The sequence below is a fragment of the Gorilla gorilla genome, chromosome 12 (genome assembly GCF_029281585.2).
Source record: "Gorilla gorilla gorilla isolate KB3781 chromosome 12, NHGRI_mGorGor1-v2.1_pri, whole genome shotgun sequence".
Taxonomy (NCBI): Eukaryota; Metazoa; Chordata; class Mammalia; order Primates; family Hominidae; genus Gorilla; species Gorilla gorilla.
Window position 1 is genome coordinate 47,688,056 of NC_073236.2, and position 24,725 is coordinate 47,712,780.

The window sequence follows — 24,725 nt, forward strand, 5'->3', positions numbered from 1 at the left end:
TTTTTTTTTTTTTTGAGACAGAGTCTCGCTCTGTCACCCAGCCTGGAGTACAGTGGCACAATCTCGGCTCACTGCAAGCTTCACAATTTCCTCTCAATGCTCTGAATAAGAGCTTATCCTCCTGCCTCAGGTTGTTCCCCACCAGGAAGCCCCAGGAGGGCCCTGAGGACAGCCCTTGGCCCTCAGAGGGGGAGGCTCAGGAGGGGAGATGACCATGGGGATGGAGTCACTCAGGGGAGAATCTGGACCATGAGGGGGTGACTTGGGGGCCTGAGGGGAGGACCCTGAGGAAGATAAAAAGCTGGTGCCACCCTAGGCAGTTTCACAGTGTGGCTTAGGGCTGTGGGTGACAGATGGTTTGTCAGATCAGTTAATCAGGCCTCATGGGCCCTTTGTTATCCCCCTTGTGAACCTCCCAGGTTCACGCCATTCTTCTGCCTCAGCCTCCTGAGTAGCTGGGACTACAGGCGCCCACCACCACGCTCGGCTAATTTTTTTGTATTTTTAGTAGAGACGGAGTGTCACCGTGTTAGCCAGGATGGTCTTGATCTGACCTCGTGATCTGCCCTCCTCGGCCTCCCAAAGTGTTGGGATTACAGGCGTGAGCCACCGCGCCCAGCCCACACCTGGCTAATTTTTGTATTTTTAGTAGAAACAGGGTTTCATCATGTTGGCCAGGATGGTCTCGATCTTTTTTTTTTGAGACGGAGTCTCGCTCTGTTGCCCAGGCTGTAGTGCAGTGGCACCATCTCGGCTTACTGCAAGCTCTGTCTCCAGGGTTCACGCCATTCTCCTGCCTCAGCCTCCCGAGTAGCTGGGCCTACAGGTGCCCGCCACCACACCCAGCTAATTTTTTGTATTTTTAGTAGAGATGGGGTTTCACTGTGTTAGCCAGGATGGTCTTGATATCTTGACCTTGTGATCCGCCCACCTCAGCCTCCCAAAGTGCTGGGATTACAGGCATGAGCCACCGCGCCCGGCTGGTCTCGATCTCTTGAGCTCTTGATCCGTCTACCTTGGCCTTCCAAAGTACTGGAAGGTCTCAATCTCTTGACCTCGTGATCCGCCTGCCTTGGCCTTCCAAAGTGCTGGGATTGCAGGTCTGAGCCACTGCACCCGGCCGTATGTGGGTTATTTCTGTCAGTGTTTATTACATTAGAAATTAAAACAAATAAAAAATGTAATCCATTAAAAATGTAATAAGCCCTATTGTGTGTTAATAATAATAGCTTTTTTTTTTTTTTTGAGACGGAGTTTTGCTCTTGTTGCCCAGGCTAGAGTGCAACAGTGTGATCTTGGATCACTGCAACCTCTGCTTCCCAGGTTCAAGCGATTCTCCTGCCTCAGCCTCCCAAGTAGCTGGAATTACAGGTGCCCACCACCACGCCTGGCTAATTTTTTGTATTTTTAGTAGCACCCTCAGAGATCTTTAGACCTCACTTGCTCTGGTTGCTTTATTGTAAGCCACTTTAAAATCATGCTTCACGTTTAAGTGTTTGCTTTTTGCTTTTACTTTTCTTCCAAAGTGAGGATTTGGAGAAACATTAGGATTTAGAAGAACTAATTTAGAATATAGATTACAAATAATAGGCCAGGCATAGTGGCTCATGCCTGTAATCCCAGCACATTGGTAAGCTGAGGCGGGCGGATCGTGAGGTCAGGAGTTCGAGACCAGCCTGGCCAACATAGTGAAACCCTGTCTCTACTAAAAATATAAAAAAAGTTTAGCGGGGCATGGTGGCAGGTGCCTGTAATCCCAGCTACTCAGGAGGCTGAGTCAGGAGAATCACTTGAACCTGGGAGGTGGAGGTTGCAGTGAGCTTAGATCGTGCCATTGCACTCCAGCCCAGGCGATAGTGAGAGACTCCGTCTCAAAAAAAAAAAAAGACAATTTATTTAACGTTGTAATGATCTATATAGTAAAAAGAGCAATTACTGTATTGATACTCAAATACCTGTCAGTTATTTACTTACAATTTGGAAATGGTATGTCTAATTTGAGAAATTACAACTGTTAATTAAATAATGAAATTATATGATCAGGAAGAAACTACAAAATAGTCTCCCAACTTTATCCTGGTTTATTTTGAAATGTGCACCTATAATCACTAATCTTATATTTATCCTGTGATTGGAGGGCTGGAAATAACTGGGAATAAGACATCATTTGAGAGGTTAAGCATGAAGTATAGGAAGTATGCAGGATAAAAATAAGCATTAGATGATTCATAATTTATAACATGGGGAATAAGAATTATTAGAAGTTGAATGTGGAAGATGAAGCTTGAAATAAAATTTTTATTTTGTTTTGAATTAAATGAACCATGATTATTCACAGTGCGGTAAGTTTGTATCATCTGTTTGATATTTTCATATTACAGTTTTGATAGTGCTCTTCAGTCTGCGAAATCTTCTTTGGGTGGAAATGATGAACTGTCAGCTACTTTCTTAGAAATGAAAGGACATTTCTACATGCATGCTGGTTCTCTGCTCTTGAAGATGGGTCAGCATGGTAATAATGTTCAATGGCGAGCTCTTTCTGAGCTGGCTGCATTGTGCTATCTCATAGCATTTCAGGTAAGTCTTCCACTTCTAGGAGCAATTGACATTTCATGGAGTCTTGATGTGTTTTAAATGAAGGTGTGCTCTGGTATGTAATGACAATATGTGAACAAACCTGTGGAATTAAAGTTAAAATGAAATAGTCAATTTGATACAGTGGAAAATAACTAGCACACACAATACTGGTGAGGCTGGTGAAACAGGGATGTTGAATGCACTCTTGTTGAAAGCCTGCATTGCCATGATTTGTTTGTAGACAAATTTGAAGAGTTTGATCTTTTTACTCTGCCATTTTTGGGAACATGATAAAGATGTAATCTCGTATTATGGGTAAAGCTCGATTCAAAAAGATGTATTACTTGGACAAAATCCCAATAAGTAGACGTAGGGCAATGGCTTTATAGCCTATGATAGAAGAATATGATTGCAATTTAACATGTTAATTGAAACACATGTATATAACATTTATGACTGTATTGTATATATGTAACAGTATATCTATTAATCTTTGAAAACATAAAACCTTTTCTTATTTTTTATTTTTTAATTTTTTTTGAGACCAAGTCTCTCTCTGTCGCCAGGCTGGAGTGCAGTGGCATGATCTCGGCTCACTGCAGCCTCCACCTCCTGGGTTCAAGTGATTCTCCTGCCTCAGCCTCCCGGGTAGCTGGGACTACAGGCCTGTGCTACCAAGCCCAGCTAATTTTTTGTATTTTTAATAGAGATATGGGGTTTCACCATGTTGGCCAGGATGGTCGCAATCTCTTGACCTCGTGATCTACCTGCCTTGGTCTCCCAAAGTGCTGAGATTACAGGCGCGAGGCACTGTGCCTGGCGTGCCTGGCTTTTTTTTTTTTTTTTTTTTTTTTTTGAGACGCAGTCTCGCTCTGTCGCCCAGGCTGGAGTGCAGTGGCACGATCTTGGCTCGCTGCAAGCTCCACCTCCCGAGTTCACACCATTTTCCTGCCTCAGCCTCCTGAGTAGCTGGGACTACAGGCACCTGCCACCACGCCTGGCTAATTTTTTTTTGTACTTTTAGTAGAGACGGGGTTTCACCGTGTTAGCCAGGATGGTCTCAATCTCCTGACCTAGTCATCCACCTGCCTCGGCCTCCCAAAGTGCTGGGATTTACAGGCATGAGCCACCATGCCTGGCCTTTTTTTTTTTTCTTTTTTTTTTTTTTAATGAGCTTGCATAACTTTTGAAAGGAAAAGAAATAAGCAGTCTTCCAAAAAAGCATTAAACCAGGCTTAGAAAAATGATTAATTTTAGAGAAGGATTTTTTGCTTGGGGAGGGAAAAAAAAGGATTCATTACTTTTAGGGAAGGCCCCTCCTTCTAATATAAATCTTTTTTTCTTTTTGAGACGGAGTTTTGCTCTTGTTGCCCAGGCTGGAGTGCAATGGCGCCATCTGGCTCACTGCAACCTCCGCCTCCCAGGTTCAAGCGATTGTCCTGCTTCAGCCTCCCGAGTAGCTGGGATTACAGGCACACGCCACCACGCCCATCTAATTTTGTATTTTTAGTAGAGACGGGGTTTCTCCATGTTGGTCAGGCTGGTCTTGAGCTCCTGAACTCAGGTGATCTGCACGTCTCGGCCTCTCAAAGTGTTGGGATTACAGGCAGTGAGCCACCATGCCCTGCCTAATATAAATCTTTTTATTTTTATTTGAGACAGAGTCTCGCTCTGTCACCAGGCTGGAGTGCAGTGGCGCAATCTCAGCTCACTGCAACCTGTATCTCCTGGGTTCAAGTGATTCTCCTGCTTCAGCCTGTCACGTGTCTGGGATTACAGGCACACACCACCATGCCTGGCTAATTTTTTGTATTTTTTAATAGAGATGGGGTTTCACCATGTTAGCCAGGATAGTCTCGATCTTCTGACCTCGTGATGCACCCGACTCGGCCTCTCAAAGTGCTGGGATTACAGGCATGAGCCATCGAGCCCGGCCTGTAAATCTTTTAAAAACACCGTTGATAGACAGTTTACATGTTAAGTGCTAATATTTGCTCAGTAGAAACTTCTGTGTTCATAAGGAATGGATTAGTGAAAATTAGTGGATTTAGTGAGGTTCACTAGGTAATACAAACATTAAAAGGTTCTTATAGAAATTCTCAAGTAACTGATAGTTCTTATTTTTATTTATTTAATTTTTTTTTGAGACGGAGTCTCACTCTGACGCCCAGGCTGGAGCACAGTGGCACGACCTCGGCTCACTGCAAGCTCCACCTCCTGGGTTCACGCCATTCTCCTGCCTCAGCCTCCCAAGTAGCTGGGACTACAGGCACCCACCACCACGCCTGGCTAATTTTTTTGTATTTTCAGTAGAGATGGGGTTTCACCGTGTTAGCCAGGATGGTTTCGATCTCCTGACCTCATGATCCGCCCACCTTGGCCTCCCAAAGTGCTGGCATTACAGGCGTGAGCCACTGTGCCCTGCCAATAGTTCTTACTTTTAATGGAAACTTTAAAATTTATCTGTCTGTGTGTCTATTAGAGTCTTGCTGTGTCACCCAGGCTGGAGTGCAGCATAATCATAGCTCACTGTAACACTGAACTGGGCTTGAGCTTCCCAGAGTGCTGGGATTGTAGGTGTGAGCTACTGCGCACAGCCTAAAATTTTTTGATATGTAGTTTTGGGAGACAGAGTCTCACTCTTGCTCTGGCTGGAGTGCAGTGGCATGATCATAGCTCACTGCATCCTCGAACTCCTGGGCTCAAGTGATCCTCTCCTATTTCAGCCTCAGCTCAGTAGCTGGGACTACAGGTGCCTGCCACCATGCCTGGCTACATTGTTAAATTTTTTGTAAAGACAAGGTCTTGCTATGTTTCCCAGGCTGGTTGGTCTTGAACTCCTGGCTTCAGGTGATCCTTCTGCCTTGCCCTCCCAAAGTGCTGAGATTACAGGTATGAGCCACCACACCTGACTGTGAACTTTTAATAATAATAAGTTAGTTTCCCTCTTAATCCATTCACTCAGGTCTCCTTTCCTAGATGACAGCTACTGTTAGGAGTTTCTTGTGTGTTCAGAAATATTTTTTGCATATGCAAATGTGCAATACATTCTTTCTCTGCTTTTAGAAAATATTGTGCCTCAATGTGGGTGTGCTTTACCTATTGCCAGATGCCTTGCTTTTCTAAATGTTTCTTCATTGTTCCACTTCAGCACAGAGATACCTACCTCAGTCTTTATTAACTACCACATATTTCTGTAGAATGAATATATAATAGAAACATCTTAGATGCTTGTATTTTATTTTATCAGTTTATTTTAAAGCTTAATGATCAAATGATTATAAGCATAAAATGTAGGTTATGTGCTGGCATTTGGGTATTTAAGAATTGGCTAACTTTTATGGCAAGATTTTCAGACTCTTAATCAGAGGAATACTGTGGTTCTAGTAAGTGCATCTGCATTGCAGCTAGGTAGTTAACAAAGTATCTTGAAACCTTTTAGTTAAGATGAGGAAATAGCCAGGCACGGTGGCTCACGCCTATAATCTTAGCACTTTGGGAGGCTGAGGCGGGTGGATCACTTGAGGTCAGGAGTTTGAGACCATCCTGACCAACATGGTCAAACCCCATCTCTACTAAAAATACAAAAATTAGCCACGCCTGGTGGTGGGTGCCTGTAGTCCCAGCTACTTGAGAGGCCAAGACAGGAGAATTGCTTGAAACCAGGAGGCGGAGGTTGCAGTGAGCTGATATCGTGCCACTGCAGCACTCCAGCCTGGCGACAGAGCAAGACTCCATCTCAAAAAAAAAAAAAAAAGGAAATAGTGAATTGAGATGATTTGATTGAGTGGATTCACAACTAATTAACTGGTCACAGATTCAACTGTTGAATAATTTTGTAAAAGAGGCCGGGTTTATGAATTGAGGTCAGTTTCAAAACAAAAAGAATGATGTCAACATTTTGTTTCTTATTTTGTGTGCTCTTTTCAACATATAGATGACAAACTTTGACATGATGTTTGGAAAACTTGTGAGTAAAAGGATAGGCGATACGAATATTTCTAAAATTCAAAATCAGAAGCTTTTAGGTTCATAAATCATATATTTTGAAAAATGAGCATATTTGGAAAGAATTATATATACATGGTTTAAAATTCTGGCGGCTCTTAAGAATATGCTATGAAGACTCCTTTCTGTTCCCTAGTTATTTACTTTCTCCACCCCCAAAGAAACTAGTGTTATTGCTTTCTTGTGTGTTCTTCAGGAAACGTTTTATGCATCTCCAAGTAAACACACATATATCCCCTGTCTTTAAAAGAAGGAGGAAAACATTTGAACATTGCATTTACTTTATTTCCATTAACTGTATCTTGGAGATGTTTTCATGTCAGTATATATAAAGGGCATTCTCATTAGTTTGGATGCTTGCATATTATTCCATTGTATGGATGTATTGTAGTTTTGGAGTTTTTAAAACCAGGGTCCTAAAACCAGGACATTAGCTTGCTTTTACTTTTTTTTTTAATGCTACTTCAAGTAATTTAGCAATGATTAACTTGTGCCATGAATTCCTGAAAGAATTGCAGTATCAAAGTATATCTGTGCATTTATAATTTTTAGAGCTGTTGCCAAATATCTAACCCTAAAGAGCTATCAAATTACATTTCCACCACCAATTAAGAAAGTGGTGATAGAATTAAAAGCCGATGCTCTAGTCACCCATATAGTTACTTTTGGCATGTTTCTAGTAAGTGGGCATTGCCTATGACTGGACGTTTTCAGTGATGGACATTCATTACTTTTCAAGATAGCCCAGTGCATCTTTAGGTGGTTTGGCTCTTGGTACTTCCTTATATAGAATAAAAATATTCTTCAAGCCTTCTACCTGTTGGTCTTGTTTCTTCTTTTGATGATTTCTTTTATAAAATAATTTTAATATTTGAAGGCAGCTGTCACGTCTTCCCTTCGCCATTCTATTCATCATGCTTTTTTTTTTTCATAGGTTATTGCATTAGGATCTCTTTAATTTCCTGGTTGTCCCATTTATTCTAGTGCTATCCCCTATTATCCATACTCTGAAAATGTGTTATCTACAATGTGGCATTTCCAAGTGTCATTTTACCTGTACTTTTTAAAGTAGGGTGTCATATCTACTCAAATAGGACAACATCTGCTGTTGTCCTATTTATGCAGGGTAGAAAAGTAATGTAATTAAATTTTCCATTTCTCTGAATGTAACATGAATGTGCTTTTAGTAGAAACTAATTTCTCAGAGCTGCTCTGTGTATGCTTTTTTTTTTTTCTTTTTTTGGAGATAGGGTCTCACTCTGTCACCCAAGCTGGAGCACAGTGGCATGATCATGGCTCACTGCAGCCTTGACCTCCTGGATTTAAGTGATCCTCCTGCCTCAGCCTCCTGAGTAGCTGGGACCACAGGTGTGTGCCACCACGCCTGGCTAATTAAAAAAAACTTTTTTTAGAGATAGGGTCTCACCGTGCTGTTCAGGCTGGTCTTGAACTCTGGGCTCAAGTGATCCCCCCACCTTGGCCTCCCAAAGTGCTGGGATTACAGGTGTGAGCCAACATGTCTGGCCCCTCTTTTTTTTTTTTTTTTTGCGATGGAGTCTCACTCTTTCACCCAGGCTGGAGTGCAATGGCGCAGTCTCGGCACGCTACAACCTCTGCCTCCCAGGTTCAAGCTATCCTTGTGCCTCAGCCTCCCGTGTAGCTGGAATTAACAGGTGTGTGCCACCACGCCTGGCTCTTTGTTTTTTTTAATTATTTTTAGTAGAGACTGGGTTTCACCATGTTGGCCAGGCTGGTCTCGAACTCCTGACCTCAAGTGATCAGCCCACCTTGGCCTCCCAGAGTGTTGGGATTACAGGTGTGAGCCACCATGCCTGTACCTGGCCTTTCATAGGTTACATAAATTCCTTGGTTCCCAGTTTTTGCAGTCTTTTCCAATTCAGTTTAATTAATGGTTAACTGTTTATTCATTATCAAAAAAAGTACAGTGTAATAGATAAGACCATGTTACTATTAGAAGTATGGGTATCATCAAATTAAGATTTTTGATTCTAAAATTATTAGGTTCCAAGACCAAAGATTAAATTAATAAAAGGTGAAGCTGGACAAAATCTGCTGGAAATGATGGCCTGTGACCGACTGAGCCAATCAGGTAATAGTAATATTAAACTAATTTAATTTAAAAAGAAAAAGGAATTTCTGTTAAGGCATATCTTATGATAAAATCTTCATCTGTCCAGGAGATAATTTGTCAAAATTATTTCTTTTTGCCGTATCAGTTAAGAGCAATAGGTATGGAAGAGATGCGAAGAAATAGCACATTCTTTAAAAAAAACGAATATTTGATATTGTTTGTTCCTATGTGGAGAGGATTTCTTAACTCTTTCTTCATCTGGCTGCTAGAGCCTCTAGCCTGAATATTTAGTCACTTCCTGAACTAAGTGTAATTATTGGTTTGCCAACCATTTAACACCAGCTGATTCTAAAAACACTGCTGTGGGGATATAAAGATGAAGAAGATATGGATCTGTCTTAAAGAGCTGAGAGCATAGTGAGGAAGATAGAAGATATATACTTACCTTATATTAGGCTCTTGGAATTTGTGGATTTTTTTCCCCCATTTTTGGCTTGGGATGAATCCTAAAGGTCTGTTGCGTATTACCTGTGATTTTGCTAAGATACAAACTTTAAGGTAGTTAGATGGCCATTGAATCAAGCAGTGAACTGAAGAAACATAATGCTTTCTATAAGGAGCAGTTTTGATATAAAATTGGATGAATTTTGTAAAGAGCAAGATGTAATATTAAATCAAAGTTATTATAAGCTTTGGTGTATAGTTAGGCTGTTGGCCAAAGCTCACATTGCTCTTTTATTCCATAGCCCACTTTTTTTGTGGGAGTTAGGCTTTCAGTCCTTAAAGTGACTTTCTACTTTTTTCCTTTTCTCTTTTCCTTCTACCCTTGCAGGGCTCTCATAAGTGCCTTTGCATGGTGTCACAGTTAGATGAAAATTGCCTGTATTTTTTTTTTATGTCTTTGATCTGGGCATCCCGAGGGTGCCTCTGTAAGTGTGCTGAGACACAACTGTGTAGTGGTAACCAAACCTAATTGCCCAGCAGAATTAACTCGAAGGAGGGTTTTTAAAAAAAGTTCAATTGAAATATAATTCATGTACCATACGCTTCACCCATTTAAAGTGCACAGTTCAGTGGCTTTTAGTATGTTCATGGAGTATTACCATTGTCACCACAGTCAGTTTTAGAAGATTTTCATCACTCCATGAGGAATTCGTTACCTATTAGCAGTTTCTCCCCATTTTACCCAAACCTCTCAGCCTTGGCAACCGCTAATCTGTCTCTGTAGGTTTGCCTCTTCTGAACATTTTACATAAATGGAATCATATAGTATGTGGTCTTTTGTGACTGGCTTCTTTCATTTAGCAAGGTTTTCAAGGTTCATCTGTGTTATAGCATGTATCAGTATTTTATCCGAGGACTATGATTTTTTGATTGCTTACTGTAAACCTATGGAATAAAAATCTCTGGGAACAAGGCCTGGAAATAATTCTTTTTTTTTTTTTTTCCTGAGACAGTCTTACTCTGTCGCCCAGGCTGGAGTGCAGTGGCGTGATCTCGGCTCACTGCAAGCTCCGCCTCCCGGGTTCACGCCATTCTCCTCCCTCAGCCTCCCCAGTAGCTGGGACTACAGGCGCCCGCCACCAGGGCGGGCTAATTTTTTTTTTTTTTTTTTTTTTTTTTTTTTTTTTTTGTATTTGTAGTAGAGATGGAGTTTCACTGTGTTAGCCAGGATGGTCGTGATCTCCTGACCTCATTATCCACCCAGCTTGGCCTCCCAAAGTGCTGGGATTACAGGCATGAGCCACCGTGCCCAGACGGAAATAATTCTTAAGAGCTGTTTAAAGGAGGATTCTGATCAGCCAGGTTCAGAAATCAGTGTATCAGATCAGAGAATAAGAGCTTGTCCCTGTTCTCCTATGGCCACTTAAATCCAGACCTTTTCATCTAAAATGCAACTATGTTTGGCATTTTTCATACACATTCCTGTCTTTTTTCCCCCTTCTGCTGTCTTATGTAGATACTGAGAATATTAAACCTGTACTCTTTTCATTTGCTACATAAGCACCCGTTTTGTTGTCCAGCTGTATTTTTTGGGTTGGAGGGTTAGGTCTGCAATAATCATGTTATTTCCCCTTTGGGTATACAAATGAGACAATGTGAGCAAATACAATCTGTATTTTTAAAGTGATGGAAATAAATTTTTTTTTCAGGGCACATGTTGCTAAACTTAAGTCGTGGCAAGCAAGATTTTTTAAAAGAGGTTGTTGAAACTTTTGCCAACAAAAGCGGGCAGTCTGCGTTATATGATGCTCTGTTTTCTAGTCAGTCACCTAAGGATACATCTTTTCTTGGTAGCGATGATGTTGGAAATATTGATGTACAAGAACCAGAGCTTGAAGATTTGACTAGATACGATGTTGGTAAGTTATATGTTTCAGAGGAAATGGTCTCCGTCTTAATTCTTATAAATTGCCCATAATCTTATTACCCAGAAATAACGACTTAATATTTTCCTGTATTCCTTTTGTGTGTGGGTTGGGCTGGGGGGAGTTTGAATGTGGTGCTGTGGGGGTGGCATGTATTTTTTGTTGTTGTTGTTGTTTTTGAGACCAAGTTTTGCTCTTGTCGCCCATGCTGGAGTGCAGTGGTGCGATCTCGGCTCACTGTAACCTCTGCCTCCCGGGTTCAAGTAATTCTACTGCCTCAGTCTCCCAAGTAGCGGGATTACAAATGCCCACCACCACGCCCGGCTAATTTTTTGTATTTTTAGTAGAGACGGGGTTTCATCATGTTGGTCAGGCTGGTCTCAAACTCCTGACCTCAGGTGATCCACCTGCCTTGGCCTCCCAAAGTGCTGGGATTACAGGAGTGAGCCACCGCGACCAGCCTTGTTGTATTTTGAGACAGGGTCTCGCTGTGTCACCTGGGCTGGAGTGTAGTGGCGTGATCGTAGGTCACTGCTGCCTTGAACTTCTGGGCTCGAGGGATTCTCTTGCCTCAGTCTCCTGAGTAGCTGGTACCATAGGCACATGCCACTTGGCCCAGATAATTTTTTTTTTTAATTGGTAGAGACAGGGTCTCCCTTTGTTGCCCAGGCTAGTCTCCAACTCCTAGGCTCAAGTGATCCTCCTGCTTAAGCCCCCCAAAATGTTGGGATTAGGCCCGGCACAGTGGCTCATATCTGTAATCCCAGCACTTTGGGAGGCCGAGGCAGGTGGATGACTAGGTCAGGAGATTGAGACCATCCTGGCTAACACGGTGAAACCCCGTCTCTACTAAAAATACAAAAATTATCCAGGGGTGGTGGCATGTGCCTGTAGTCCCTACTCAGGAGGTTGAGGCAGGAGAGTCGCTTCAACCCGGGAGGTGGAGGTTGCAGTGAGCCAAGATCACACTGCTGCACTACAGCCTGGGCGACAGAGCGAGACTTCGTCTCAAAAACAAAAGTGTTGGAATTATAGGCATGAGCCACTGCATCTGGCCATATTTTTCATCTAAATGGTTGTTTATGTATGATTTATCTTGCTTCCTTCATGAATTCTCTCCCATAGTCTGTGTATTAAAACTGTAAATATTACTTTTATTGGCAATATAATCTTTTTTATGAAGTAGTCATAATTTGCTTGCTACTTTGTGTTATTGGGCATCCAGGTTTTCTCAACTTTTCCACTGTTAATAATCATACTCTGATAAAAACTTCAACAAAAAGTGTCTTCATTGCAAGTTATTTCCATAGAGATACCTAAAAACAGAATTACTGAGACAAAGGACATGAACATCTTTAAGTCTTGCAAATTGCCAAAATGACAGAAAGATTATACCTCTTCATGCTTCCAGAAGCGCATAACCTTTTCTTTTCTTTTCTTTTCTTTTTTTTTGAGACAGAGTCTCACTCTGTCACCCAGGCTGGAGCGCAGTGGCGCAATCTCGGCTCACTGCAACTTCCGCCTGCCAGGTTCAAGCAATTGTCTTGCCTCAGCCTCCCAAGTAGCTGGGACTATAGGCACGTGACACCGTGCTCGGCTAATTTTTTGTATTTTTAGTAGAGACGGAGTTTCACCATGCTGGCCAGGCTGGTCTCGAACTCCTGACTGCGCATAACCTTTTCAATATTGACTTTCTTGTAGAAAAACAGATTTCTTTACTGTACCGATGGATTAATATAGTGGTGTTCCATTGCTTTAATGACTTAAAGGAAAACCCATTGTTTTGGGGTTTCTTATTAGGTTAGGTATTCTTTATTTGGCTTTTGTCAGTTGATTTTGGTTTATTGAGTTCTAGTCAGTGTCATTTTTTAAGATGGACTTAAACATTCTTCATCACTACTATTTTTATTAAAATTTCTAGAAATAATCAAGTGAGAATGCATTTAATAAGAACATGAGATTTTGCCTAACATAGAATTCCCTCCAGCTTTGATATAGAAAAGCAGTTATATAATTAAGATATATATAATGTGAATTGTTTATGTTGGCAAAACTAATGGCACAAAGAAAAATTTCAAACCCTTAAGCCAATTTTTAAATTTTATTTCAGGTGCTATTCAAGCACATAATGGTAGTCTTCAGCACCTTACTTGGCTTGGCTTACAGTGGAATTCATTGCCTGCTTTACCTGGAATCCGAAAATGGCTAAAACAGCTTTTCCATCATTTGCCCCAGGAAACCTCAAGGCTTGAAACAAATGCACCTGAATCAATATGTATTTTAGATCTTGAAGTAAGCAAAGATTTTAACAAATTAAATATTCTGAATTTTGTTTAATTTTTTTTTTCTAACTTAACTTTTCGTTAAATAAAACAGGTATTTCTCCTTGGAGTAGTATATACCAGCCACTTACAATTAAAGGAGAAATGTAATTCTCACCACAGCTCCTATCAGCCGTTATGCCTGCCCCTTCCTGTGTGTAAACAGCTTTGTACAGAGAGACAAAAATCTTGGTGGGATGCGGTTTGTACTCTGATTCACAGAAAAGCAGTGTAAGTAGTAAAACAAAAATATTGCTTTCACTTAGTGCGTAGGTTTTACCAGGGATTTAATCCTCATGTGAAGATTTAATTTGTCATGTGACCCATTAACATATATGTATGTAAGCACTGAACTGTGTATTTAGAAAACAATTTTAGTAAATTGAACTATTTTTTAGACCTGGAAACTCAGCAGAATTGAGACTTGTAGTTCAGCATGAAATAAACACTCTAAGAGCCCAGGAAAAACATGGCCTTCAACCTGCTCTGCTTATACATTGGGCAAAATGCCTTCAGAAAATGGTGAGTTTTAAAGTATAAGCATTTTTAAAGAACATTACCTTAATTTTTTAAAATCATGCACTTTTTATTGAAAGTTTTTTTGTTCTGAAAACAGCAGCTTGGTCATATTATGACAGATGTGTTTTTTATTGCTGCAAAATAGTTAATGTAGTTAAATATAAGCACTTAGAGGAGCAATGCCTGGCACACAGTGAATGTTACATATTAGCTGAGCTGTTAACTGTTATTCCTTAATAATTAAGTTCTGATAATTATTCAGCCTGAAAATTAAAAAAAAAAATTAGCACAAGGCTTTGTAGGTAAGACCATTATAGATCTTTCTAAATATTTAAGGTTTGTTTTGTGTCACCGTTAGGTGTAGATGGTCAGCCTTTTGAACAAACTGACACTACAGAAGAGGCAGGTTTCAGCTATCTAAAAATGGCAACTGTTAAAAAGTAGTTGGGATTGCTATGTTAGGGTGGTATCATTAGAAGTGTTTAAAAGTTGAGTGTAGAGGCCAGGTGCAGTGGCTCACATCTGTAATCCCAGCACGTTAGGAGGCCAAGGTGGGCAGATCACAAGATCAGGAGATGGAGATCATTCCTGGCTAACACGGTGAAACCCCGTCTCTACTAAAAATACAAAAAAAACTCTACTAAAACTACAAAATTAGCCAGACATGGTGGCAGGTGCCTGTAATCCCAGCTACTTGGGAAGCTGAGGCAGGAGAATTGCTTGAACCTGCACGGCAGAGGTTGCAGTGAGTTCACTGGTATTAAGGTGGTTTAGTTATTACAGTATTTGGAAGTTGAACAAATGACTGTTGAGGTACCATTTGGTTTTGACTTGAAATTTTAGCCAGTTCTTACAACTTGTAAATGAACTTTAGATCTAATCATGCGTGTTCCTTAAAGTTGTGTGCTTTTAACTTTCTTTTTTAGGGCAGCGGTCTTAATTCTTTTTATGATCAACAAGAATACATAGGGAGAAGTGTTCATTACTGGAAGAAAGTTTTGCCATTGTTGAAGATAATAAAGAAGAACAGTATTCCTGAACCTATTGATCCTCTGTTTAAACATTTTCATAGTGTAGACATTCAGGTAACAGAGTTCCTTTATGAATTTATTGGAGATGGGAATTTCCAGTTTATAAACAAAGACGTGGAGCTATAAACTGCTTAAATTAATTGCCTTGTTATTTAACGGTAATCTTGTTTTCTAAATTCACTAGCTCTCACAGATAAGATATGACAGAGAAGAGTAATGAGATGTTTGTCTCTTAAGATCATATAAAATCTTTGGAAAATCATTTGGGTTTTATATTCTGAGTATAAACAATTTGACTAAAAACTATTCTGTGTGTTTAGGCATCAGAAATTGTTGAATATGAAGAAGACGCACACATAACTTTTGCTATATTGGATGCAGTACATGGAAATATAGAAGATGCTGTGACTGCTTTTGAATCTATCAAAAGTGTTGTTTCTTATTGGAATCTTGCACTGGTAAGTAGATGCAGTACTTGAGCTAAAAGTTTTATTTATTTATTTATTATTTTTTTTAAAAGACGGGGTTTCTCTGTTGGCCAGGCTAGAGTGCAGTGGCACAATCTTGGCTCACTGCAACCTCTGCTTCCCAGGCTCAAGCGATTCTTGTGCCTCAGCTCCCGAGTAGCTGGGATTACAGGCATGAGCCACCATGCGTGGCCAAGCTGAAAGTTTTTTGTTTTAAAAAGCTAATGATTTCATAAAAGCACTATTTGTATAGATTTTTCACAGGAAGGCAGAAGACATTGAAAATGATGCCGTTTTTCCTGAAGAACAAGAAGAATGCAAAAATTATCTGAGAAAGACCAGGGACTACCTAATAAAGATTATAGATGACAGTGATTCAAATCTTTCAGTGGTCAAGAAAGTAAGTATCAGGTTGTTATATGTATGTTCTTACTGATAACCCACTGGTCAGTGTTTTTGCGTTGGTGTTATATTTTGGTAATTTCAAAAATACTCAGTAATATGTTGTTATTAATGCATAGAAGGGATGTGTGTGTCTAAATGCTTATATTTGCTTGCTTTGTCTTAGGTTTGGTGTGTCTTTTTAAACTTGGGAATCTAGGTATATGCTCTTAAAAAGTACTTCTTGGGGAATTAGAAAAGATTTCTAAGATAAGACATTGATTTTGTTCTCTTAGCAGTGTAATCAAAACAAATATTATAACCTCAGGACTAATTCTTAATGAACTTTGCTGAAATTGAAAGTTGTTGCTGACAACTTAAGAGCATTTCTTCTCATCGTCATCAGCCATTATGACCGCCCTTGTTTTCTTGCTGTCAGCTGTTTGAGATTGTCATGATGATGTTAAATTATGTTCAGTCTTCTGAGTGTTTTGTTGATTAATTTGTGTTACTACTCTTTTATTAGGATTTATGTTGTCTGGTGTATTGTAGCATCTGTATTTCTGTCACCATTGAAAATCAGTTAGAAAACATCAGTAACTTATTTGGTTCACTTGGAAAAGCTTTCCAAGTTAACATTCCTCTACAATTATCATGGTTAACAGAAGTAATAGAAAGAGCATGGACTTTAGAATCAGAAGATGTTAGATTGTACAACACTTTTCTGTGTTCATGAAGAAAAAATAGAATAAAAACAAAAAAATAAAAATAATACAAAACAACAAAAAAAGAAAAAAGATAATTAAAAAACACTTTCACGTGTATTATTATTTAAAGTGTAAAGTGCTTATTAAAGTGACAAAAATGTAAATAAGATAAAATATATCATTTTAGAGTTTTTACTTTTGGAATTTTTTGCAAATGAAAGCCCTTAATTAATGTCTTTTATTTTTAGTTGCCTGTGCCTCTGGAGTCTGTAAAAGAGATGCTTAAGTCAGTCATGGAGGAACTCAAAGCCTATAGTGAAGGAGGTCCTCTCTATAAAAATGGTTCTTTGCGAAATGCAGATTCAGAAATAAAACATTCTACACTGTCTCCTACCAAATATTCACTATCACCAAGTAAAAGTTACAAGGTAAACAGGAAAGAATGGAATCATTTCATTGTGAAATTGTTTCTGTTCTAAATGCTGTTTTGTTATTTTTATTTTTTTTTTAGTATTCTCCCAAAACACCACCTCGATCGTCAGAAGATCAGAATTCTTTACTGAAAATGATTTGCCAAGAAGTAAAGGCCGTTACGGTAAGTCACTTAATTTCTCTAGCTGTACTTTTTATTCCAAGATTCCTTCCCTGGCCACTCTCTCACTTTTTTTCTGAAGCTGGTCAAAATGTCCTCTTGCCATCCAAATAGTATGGCAAGGCGACATTTTGGTCTTTTTTTTTTTTTTTTTTAAGGCAGGGTCTTGTTCTGTTGTGCAGGCTGGAATACAGTGGTATGATCACAGCTTATTGCGGCTTCAACCTCCTAGCTCAAGAGAGCCTCTTGGCTTAGCCTGCCACGAAGCCAGGACTACAGACAGTCACACGCCACTGGGCCCAGCTAATTGTTGTATTTTTTGTAGAGATGGGATTTTGCCATGTTGCCCAGGGTGGCCTTGAACTCCTGGCTCAAACAATCCTCCTGCTTCAGCCTCCCAAAGTGCTGGGATTGCAGGTGTGAGCCACTGTGCCCAGCCTACATACCTTGGTCTTGACCCTTTGCCATATTTTGTTTTGTTTTGTTTTGAGATGGAGTCTCACTCTGTTGCCCAGTCTGGAGTGCAATGGTGCGATCTTGGCTCACTGCAACCTCCACCTCCCAGGTTCAAGCGACTCTCCTGCCTCAGCCTCCCGAGTAGCTGGGATTACAGGCATCCGCCACCAGGCCCAGCTAATTTTTGTATTTTTAGTAGACACAGAGTTTCACCATGTTGGCCAGGCTGGTTTTGAACTTCTGACCTCAGGTGATCTGCCCGCCTTGGCCTCCCAAAGTGCTGGGATTACAGGTGTAAACCACCACACCCAGCCCTTTACTATATTTTTGAAAGTACTTTATATGTCTCTCTCCTCATCTTCCACAAAATTTGAGACCTTCAAAGGTAGAAACTGTTTTATTTAAAATATAAGAGTTCCTGACACAGAGAAGGTTCCCGAGTGATTGAACTGCTATAATGTACTAATCATACTCTGGTCTATGAGTTCATTCTCAGATTAGCTGTGGATTACATGTGTTTCAAATGTATAGCTAGGAATTGAAAAGTGGTCTGAGCTTCAAAAAGTCTTACTATATTTTAATACTTCCATATGAATTTGACTTCATTATGTAAGGAAATAGTTATGTATATATATCTTATTTTAACAATAGGGTTCAAAGGAGCTTGACTTTTTTGGAATTGGAAATAAAAGTAGGTTCTTTCATGTTTATCAGGCAAGAACTAAATTATACTGCTAAAGTTACATCAAGGATATGCTGATGTGTGGCGATTATTACAGTGTGATCAGCAGTATTTGCAAATTAAGAGAATACTATTTGGTGGGGAAGACATTTTTGAATTTGCACAAAAATCTTGAATGTTAATTCTGTGTAGTCATGGCCTATGACAATTACATACAATTTTGACTTAACATACAGGTTTCAGGCTCCCAACATTGTATTCTGTGGAAGTATAGTGGAGCACTAGTCCATGAGCTTGAAAAGCTTGGTACTAGTACTGACTCTGCCATTAATTAATGATCTTGGGCCAGTCACTTCCTTTGTGACTGTTTGGCTTCTTATCTTTAAAATGAGAGAATTATTGAAGCCAGTTCTCATCACACTGAATGTTAAAAATTACAGTTACAGCAGTGATTGCAAATTCAAAGCTCTGGTGTGGATACCAACAGTGACCATAAAGTTTTCTAGGTGATTCCACTAGTTTCTTATTTCTTGGATGTGTATGTGTAGCATCTGGACTAGGCACTGTAGATGGATGAGTGGGGGAAATTTTATTTAGCTTGAAAGTTGAGATAGTTTTGGACCTCATGGTTAGGTCTTTCTGGGAAATTTTTATTTGAAACACTTGTAGAAAAAGAAAGCAGACATGCTAGATCTGTCCCTGACCTCACTTGTTAGAACTGGTCGGATTCCTGGGCTGATACAGAGAAGTTTGAAACTTTTCACAATTTACCTGTTTTCTGATACCTCTACAATTTCTTTGGAAAAAGAATTTCCTGTTAAGTGTCTGTTTTGTAAGGGGACATTTTGTAGGTTCTAGGGTTGGGTATGGTGCTGTCATTTAGTTTTTTTCAGCGGAGATCAGGTAGCCACATAACTATACTAGATGGCATTGTATCTATCTGCCATCTTGTCAAGGCAGCAGAGTTGTGTTAAGAAAACATTTTTGGAGTCAGATGTGGTTCAAATTCCAGCTGTTATTCCCTGCATCCCTTTCTCTCATTTTAAGATAGGAGCTAATATTGTTTACCTAACAGTGTAGATAGTATAAAAATTAAGAGTTTAAGTGCATTGGACGTATTATTATATACATAATAAATTATCTGCAGCTACTGCTTTTTTCCCTTTCCTGGTGGAGCATTTGAACATCACCTGGAGAATTAGTTGTATTTTGTTTCAGCACGGGGTTAAGTGAAAAGCTAATTTGGGGAGGTGATTTGGAATGTCAGGTAGTCCAGATTGCAGTGTAGAAAGAACACACTGAAAGGATGGTCAGTGTAATGTTAGAGGACTGTGAAAGTTGGGGAAAGAAGTTTAGTTTGTAGGTACTTGTTTTTTTGAGCAGGGAATTGTCTTGGCTGGAGGTGAACGTCAGAAAGGTTAATGTAGGCAAGTGTAGAATGGAAATGAAGGTGTGATCATTTAGGAGGTTATTTGTTTAGGTGAGAGAGTTAATGAATTAGGTTTTGTATTAATGAATGAAAATGGGAGCAGATAAATTTTTAACAGTTTAAGAATCATATTTTAAAATCAGCACCAGGTACCTAGAACTCATTGGCAAATAGAAACTTTCAAAAGATATAATCAGGTCCGGGCGTGGTGGGTCACACCTATAATCCCAGCACTTTGGGAGGCTGAGGTGGTGGATCACTTGAGGTCAGGAGTTCAAGACTAGCCTGGCAAACATGGTGAAACCCCATCTCTACTATTATACAAAAAATTATCTGGGCGTGCTGGCTGACGCCTGTAATCCCAGCTACTCGGGAGGCTGAGGTGGGAGAATTGCTTGAGCCCAGGAGGTGGAGGTTGCAGTGAGCCAAGATTGTTCTATTGCACTCCAGCCTGGATGACAGATCGAGACACCATCTCAAAAAAGAAAAAAAGAAAAAATCAGTCATTTAAATTTAAAAGAGTAAGTTTCCCCAGCACTGTTTCTGGCATGATATAATTAAATGATTAAAATTATTTGATTTTTTTTCTTCCAATAGAAAGAAATGCAGGAGTTGAAACTAAATAGCAGTAAGTCAGCATCCCGTCATCGTTGGCCCACAGAGAATTATGGACCAGACTCGGTGCCTGATGGATATCAGGGGTCACAGACATTTCATGGGGCTCCACTAACAGGTGAGCTGGCAAGTGGATAATCGCATATTTTAGTAAAACTACTTTACTTCCCTCTTTTAAGTAGATAACGTGTGAAATCACGTTGTTTATATATGTTTGTTAATATACATGTCAACGTCTGTTTATATGTGACTTCAAAAGCTGTATTTGGTGTTACGGAGATTTTTATAATCCCAAGCAGAAAAAATGAGCCGTATGTGATCACGTGTATATAAAGGCTTAAAGAACACTTAATCCACACCTCAGATGAGCTGAGATGAGATTATTCCTTAAATTGAAAAATGTTATTGAATAGAGTTATGCACTAAGAAATGCTTAATTAAGAACCTACACCTCTGGGGAATTATTTTGATGATAATGATGAGAGGCAGGACGTTATATAGGAAATCTTACTTAATTTGAAATATTATGGTTATATAAAGAAAGAAAAGGAGTTTGGACCTGAATCATACTGGGTTTTTAAGTTCTGCTCTATCACTTACTATAATAGCTGTGTAAGTTAACCTGTCTGAAATGTGGAGATAATACTTGCCTTACATAATTACTATGAGCATTTGTGTATGTGCCGGTGGGCGTGGGTGTGTATCAGACATTTATTAGAGTATGCAGTAAACAGTTAATGAACTAAGGTTACTAATAGTGTTTACTGTGGGTTGGCTATGTGCAAAAGTGCTTTGTGAATGTAATTTTATTTAATTACAGTAACTTAGAATGGCCGGTACCATTATTAATCCCTTTTTTATAAATAAGGAAATGGATAAAGAAAGGTTAGGTAACTTACTCATTATTATACAGCTAGTTATTGATAGAGCCGAGATTCACACTCCAGTGGTGTAACTCCAAAGCACTTGCCAGTATAATACATTGCTCCCAGGCAGCCAGAAATAACAAAATTGTTCCTTTTACGTACGACAGACTTCTGAAATGGTAGTAGTAGTGCCCTTTTTTTTTTCTCTTTTTAGCCCAGGAAAGATTTAGAATAAAATCTAGTTTAGATTAGCACATTTGTGTGATGGTTCATATAGTTAAGGCAACTCCACTAGCCTTTTGTGATAGTATCATCTCAACACAAGCAAAATAACAGAAAATCTTTGTGAAGTCAAGCTTATTAAATGTCGTAAGTCATAGATAAGTATATGAAATGTCTGACGTTCAAACCTTGTTTTCCTAAAACCTTACACATCATATAGGTCCTTGTAAGAGGATAAACAAACCGGCTAGCCTTTCCTGGGGCTTTTTTAGTGATGTGTGCAGTCAGTTATTTGGTGCCTTGTGGGTCATGATTTCCATTTCTTCTGTGTACAGGCATAAAAGGTCTTCTGTTCTTATACAAGCATGTAAATCCAACATTCTCATTGTCTCATTTTATTCTTGCAATGACCCTGTGAAATGTGTAGAAGCAGCACATCCTCATTTTACAATTGAGAAACATGGAGACTCCAAATGGATTATTTACAGGTTCACAAAACAGCTTTGTGGCACTGAAAGGGCGAGAGCCAAGATCTCCTGATTTCTGTTCCTGTGTTCATAGATTCTTTTTCCTTAATGAAAGTAAACATATATCAAGATGGTCCTTGTTTTTTTAAAATAAGATGATTAAAATTAAAGATTAATGAGCTCATAGGAGATACTCGGAAGTACTGAACAGGGTGAAGAAAACTAAAAACTAACCACCTTATTAACATTTCTTATATTTGAGAGCATTTCCTTCTGGTTCTTTCTCTGTACATATAGTATTTTTTATGAGATTGTTACCATGTTACTATGTTGTGTGTAGATGAGCTAGCCTGTTTTTTAAATGTTACTTTAGTTCTGAGCATTTTTAAACTTAAATGTTTTTTGAATATTAATGAGTTCATGGTATCCCATCACATGGAAGTACTGTAAATTCTGTCCCTTTATTTATGTTGTTTCTGGTTTATGCCATTACAAATTCTAGGACACTGTCCTAGTTTTGTAGGGTATTCAGAATATTCAGTTTATGCTCTTACCACTAGTATCTGATAGTGCCATTTTTGCACTTTTGCTAATGCTGACTTACTAGTTTATAAAATCCTTTGCCAATTTGTAGGAACAAAAGTGATATCAATTTTTAAGTTTTTTTAATACTAGTCATGCTCAACAATTCATGCAAATGGCAGTTGGTAGTTTTGCCATCTTCAACGTGGGTACCTTCCAGTTGTTTGGTTTCTTGGTAAAACTCACACAAAACAGATGGAGAAGAGTTTTTGTATATCAACATGAATGTTAATGTGATTTTTTTAAAGCCAACGAACACATTTGTGTTCCTTGTGAGATCCTGTGCATGAATTTGTCAGGTAATTTTTTTGACCTGAACATTCTCATAATAGCTTCAATTTGCAAAATGCAACCTCGTCATTTTGTGGATTTTCACGGCTCACTTCAAAAACATGTTCCTTGAGGCCTATTACATTTCTTTCCTAAATTGTCTATTCATACGGTGCTTTAAAAAATTAGATTACTTTTAGTAGATTTATTAGAGCCGCACAGTTTAGAGTCAGTAGTCAATTAAAGTCCCTACTTAAACTTCAGACTAAGATTTTTTTTTAATTTAATATTTTATTTTTTCTTTTTGCTTTCATGCAGACAGACATCTTGCAAGACTTTAAGATTCTTGGGCCATTTCTGTCAGGTTGTTCTGTGTTCTGTGCCTGCTTCCCCCCCATAGTAATTTCAAAATAGCTATCCTCACCTCTGTAAGGTTTCCAAAATCAAACTTGGGCTTCTGGCTAGCCTTTTCTAGGTCTTGATTTTTCAGTGCTTTCCAGAGGCAATTGTTTGGAACCTCTTGGCACAGTTTCTGTTTCTTCTTCCATGTACAGGCATAAAAGGTCTTTTGGTTGTTTTCTGGTAAAACTATCATAAAACAGTTCAAGCAAATGACTATTGGTAGTTTTGTCATTAACATGGGTGCCTTCTAGTCGTTTTGTTTCCTGGTAAAACACACCAAACAGAGGGAGCAGACAGTTTGTACATCTGCATGAGTGTTGATGTGCTTTTTATTTTAAGCCAGGGAACACATTTTATGTTATTTATGACATCCTTTCCATGAATTTGTCAGGTGATTTTTGAGCTGAACATTCTCAGTAATAGCTTTAGTTTACAAAATACAACCTAGTCTTTCTGCATATTTTCTAGGCCCACTTCAAATGCATTGACCATCAGATGGCATCTTGGTTCCTTACGTCCTTTCTGTGACTGAATGTCCATAATTCCACATCATACTGATCTTTCTTAGAAAAGGCAACAGTTACTTTCTTCTTTATTCTTTTTAAATGCTTGTGAGGTAGTTCTTGTTGATCACAGCGATGCTATTCTCTTATTCTTCATGTCATATTTAGCAGTTTTTTTCTAGTTTGTCATTTGATAATCTTGATTGGTGTATTTTGATGTACAGAAATTTAAAATTTATGTAGTTAAATCTTTCTTTAATTTCTATTGCTTTTGTATTTATAGCTCTTGCCTAGATAGTCTTAACTGTAGTATAGACTTTAACAGTGTTTTCTTTCTTTTCTTTTTTTTTTTTTAGTTGCAACTACTGGCCCTTCAGTATATTATAGTCAGTCACCAGCATATAATTCCCAGTATCTTCTCAGACCAGCAGCTAATGTTACTCCCACAAAGGTAACAAAGGAATAATTTATACATTTATAATTATTTTCTTTTTAAATTGTTTAGGGTTCCTTCAAATAAATTCAAGAGAGCAGTTCACTATTAAAACTTTTATGTCCCTTAAAATGTAGATATTTTAAATTTATCTCCAAATACAGAAATTATCCTTCTTAGTCACCTTATTTTTGTGTTAATAAGTGTGAATATTTAGAATATTTTAAAAATGGGAGTGGTGGTGGTGGATCCTTCATCATTCTGTTTTAACAGAAATAGAACTGTAATGCCCTTGCTGACCCACTATGTGGTAAGTACTTTCAGGCCTGATACAGCTGTATATATAACAATTGATTGAAGACTCAATATTACAGTGGTAGTTGAATGTGACAGCTTTGAGGACAGAGTGTTGGGGTGCATTTAGACCCTTGTTCTTCTGCTTATTTTGACCACAGGCAAGTTTCTTAACCTCTCAATGCATCAGTTGCCTCATATGTAAAATGAGGATAATAATAATACCCTAATTCATTGGGTTTTTGAGGATATTAAAATGAGATAATAATGTAAAGTGCTTAGAACAGTGCCCAGCTGGCACATTAATAAATGCTCAATAAATGTTATCATCATCATCATCATCATCACTATTGTTAACATCATTTCATAAATTGTTTAGGAATGAAGAAGGTATTTATTTTATGACTATTTTGGGCATGTGGATCAAGAAAATTCACCTT

General features: G+C 38.8%; 1 protein-coding gene across 3 annotated transcripts in view; it reads left to right on the top strand.

The window, feature by feature from the left end:
• LOC109025447 (RANBP2-like and GRIP domain-containing protein 2) overlaps window positions 1–24,725 on the top strand; it is a 109,557-nt gene that overhangs the window by 15,784 nt on the left and 69,048 nt on the right. For all 3 annotated transcript variants that reach the window (XM_031007934.3, XM_063695690.1, XM_055378312.2), the window contains exons 7-19: window positions 2,382–2,577; window positions 8,608–8,695; window positions 10,831–11,040; window positions 13,157–13,338; window positions 13,423–13,598; window positions 13,766–13,889; window positions 14,813–14,971; window positions 15,238–15,375; window positions 15,638–15,784; window positions 16,721–16,900; window positions 16,984–17,067; window positions 20,229–20,364; window positions 23,915–24,009. In XM_031007934.3, coding sequence (XP_030863794.3) covers window positions 2,382–2,577; window positions 8,608–8,695; window positions 10,831–11,040; window positions 13,157–13,338; window positions 13,423–13,598; window positions 13,766–13,889; window positions 14,813–14,971; window positions 15,238–15,375; window positions 15,638–15,784; window positions 16,721–16,900; window positions 16,984–17,067; window positions 20,229–20,364; window positions 23,915–24,009 — 1,915 coding nt within the window. The remainder of the gene's footprint in view (window positions 1–2,381; window positions 2,578–8,607; window positions 8,696–10,830; window positions 11,041–13,156; window positions 13,339–13,422; window positions 13,599–13,765; window positions 13,890–14,812; window positions 14,972–15,237; window positions 15,376–15,637; window positions 15,785–16,720; window positions 16,901–16,983; window positions 17,068–20,228; window positions 20,365–23,914; window positions 24,010–24,725) is intronic.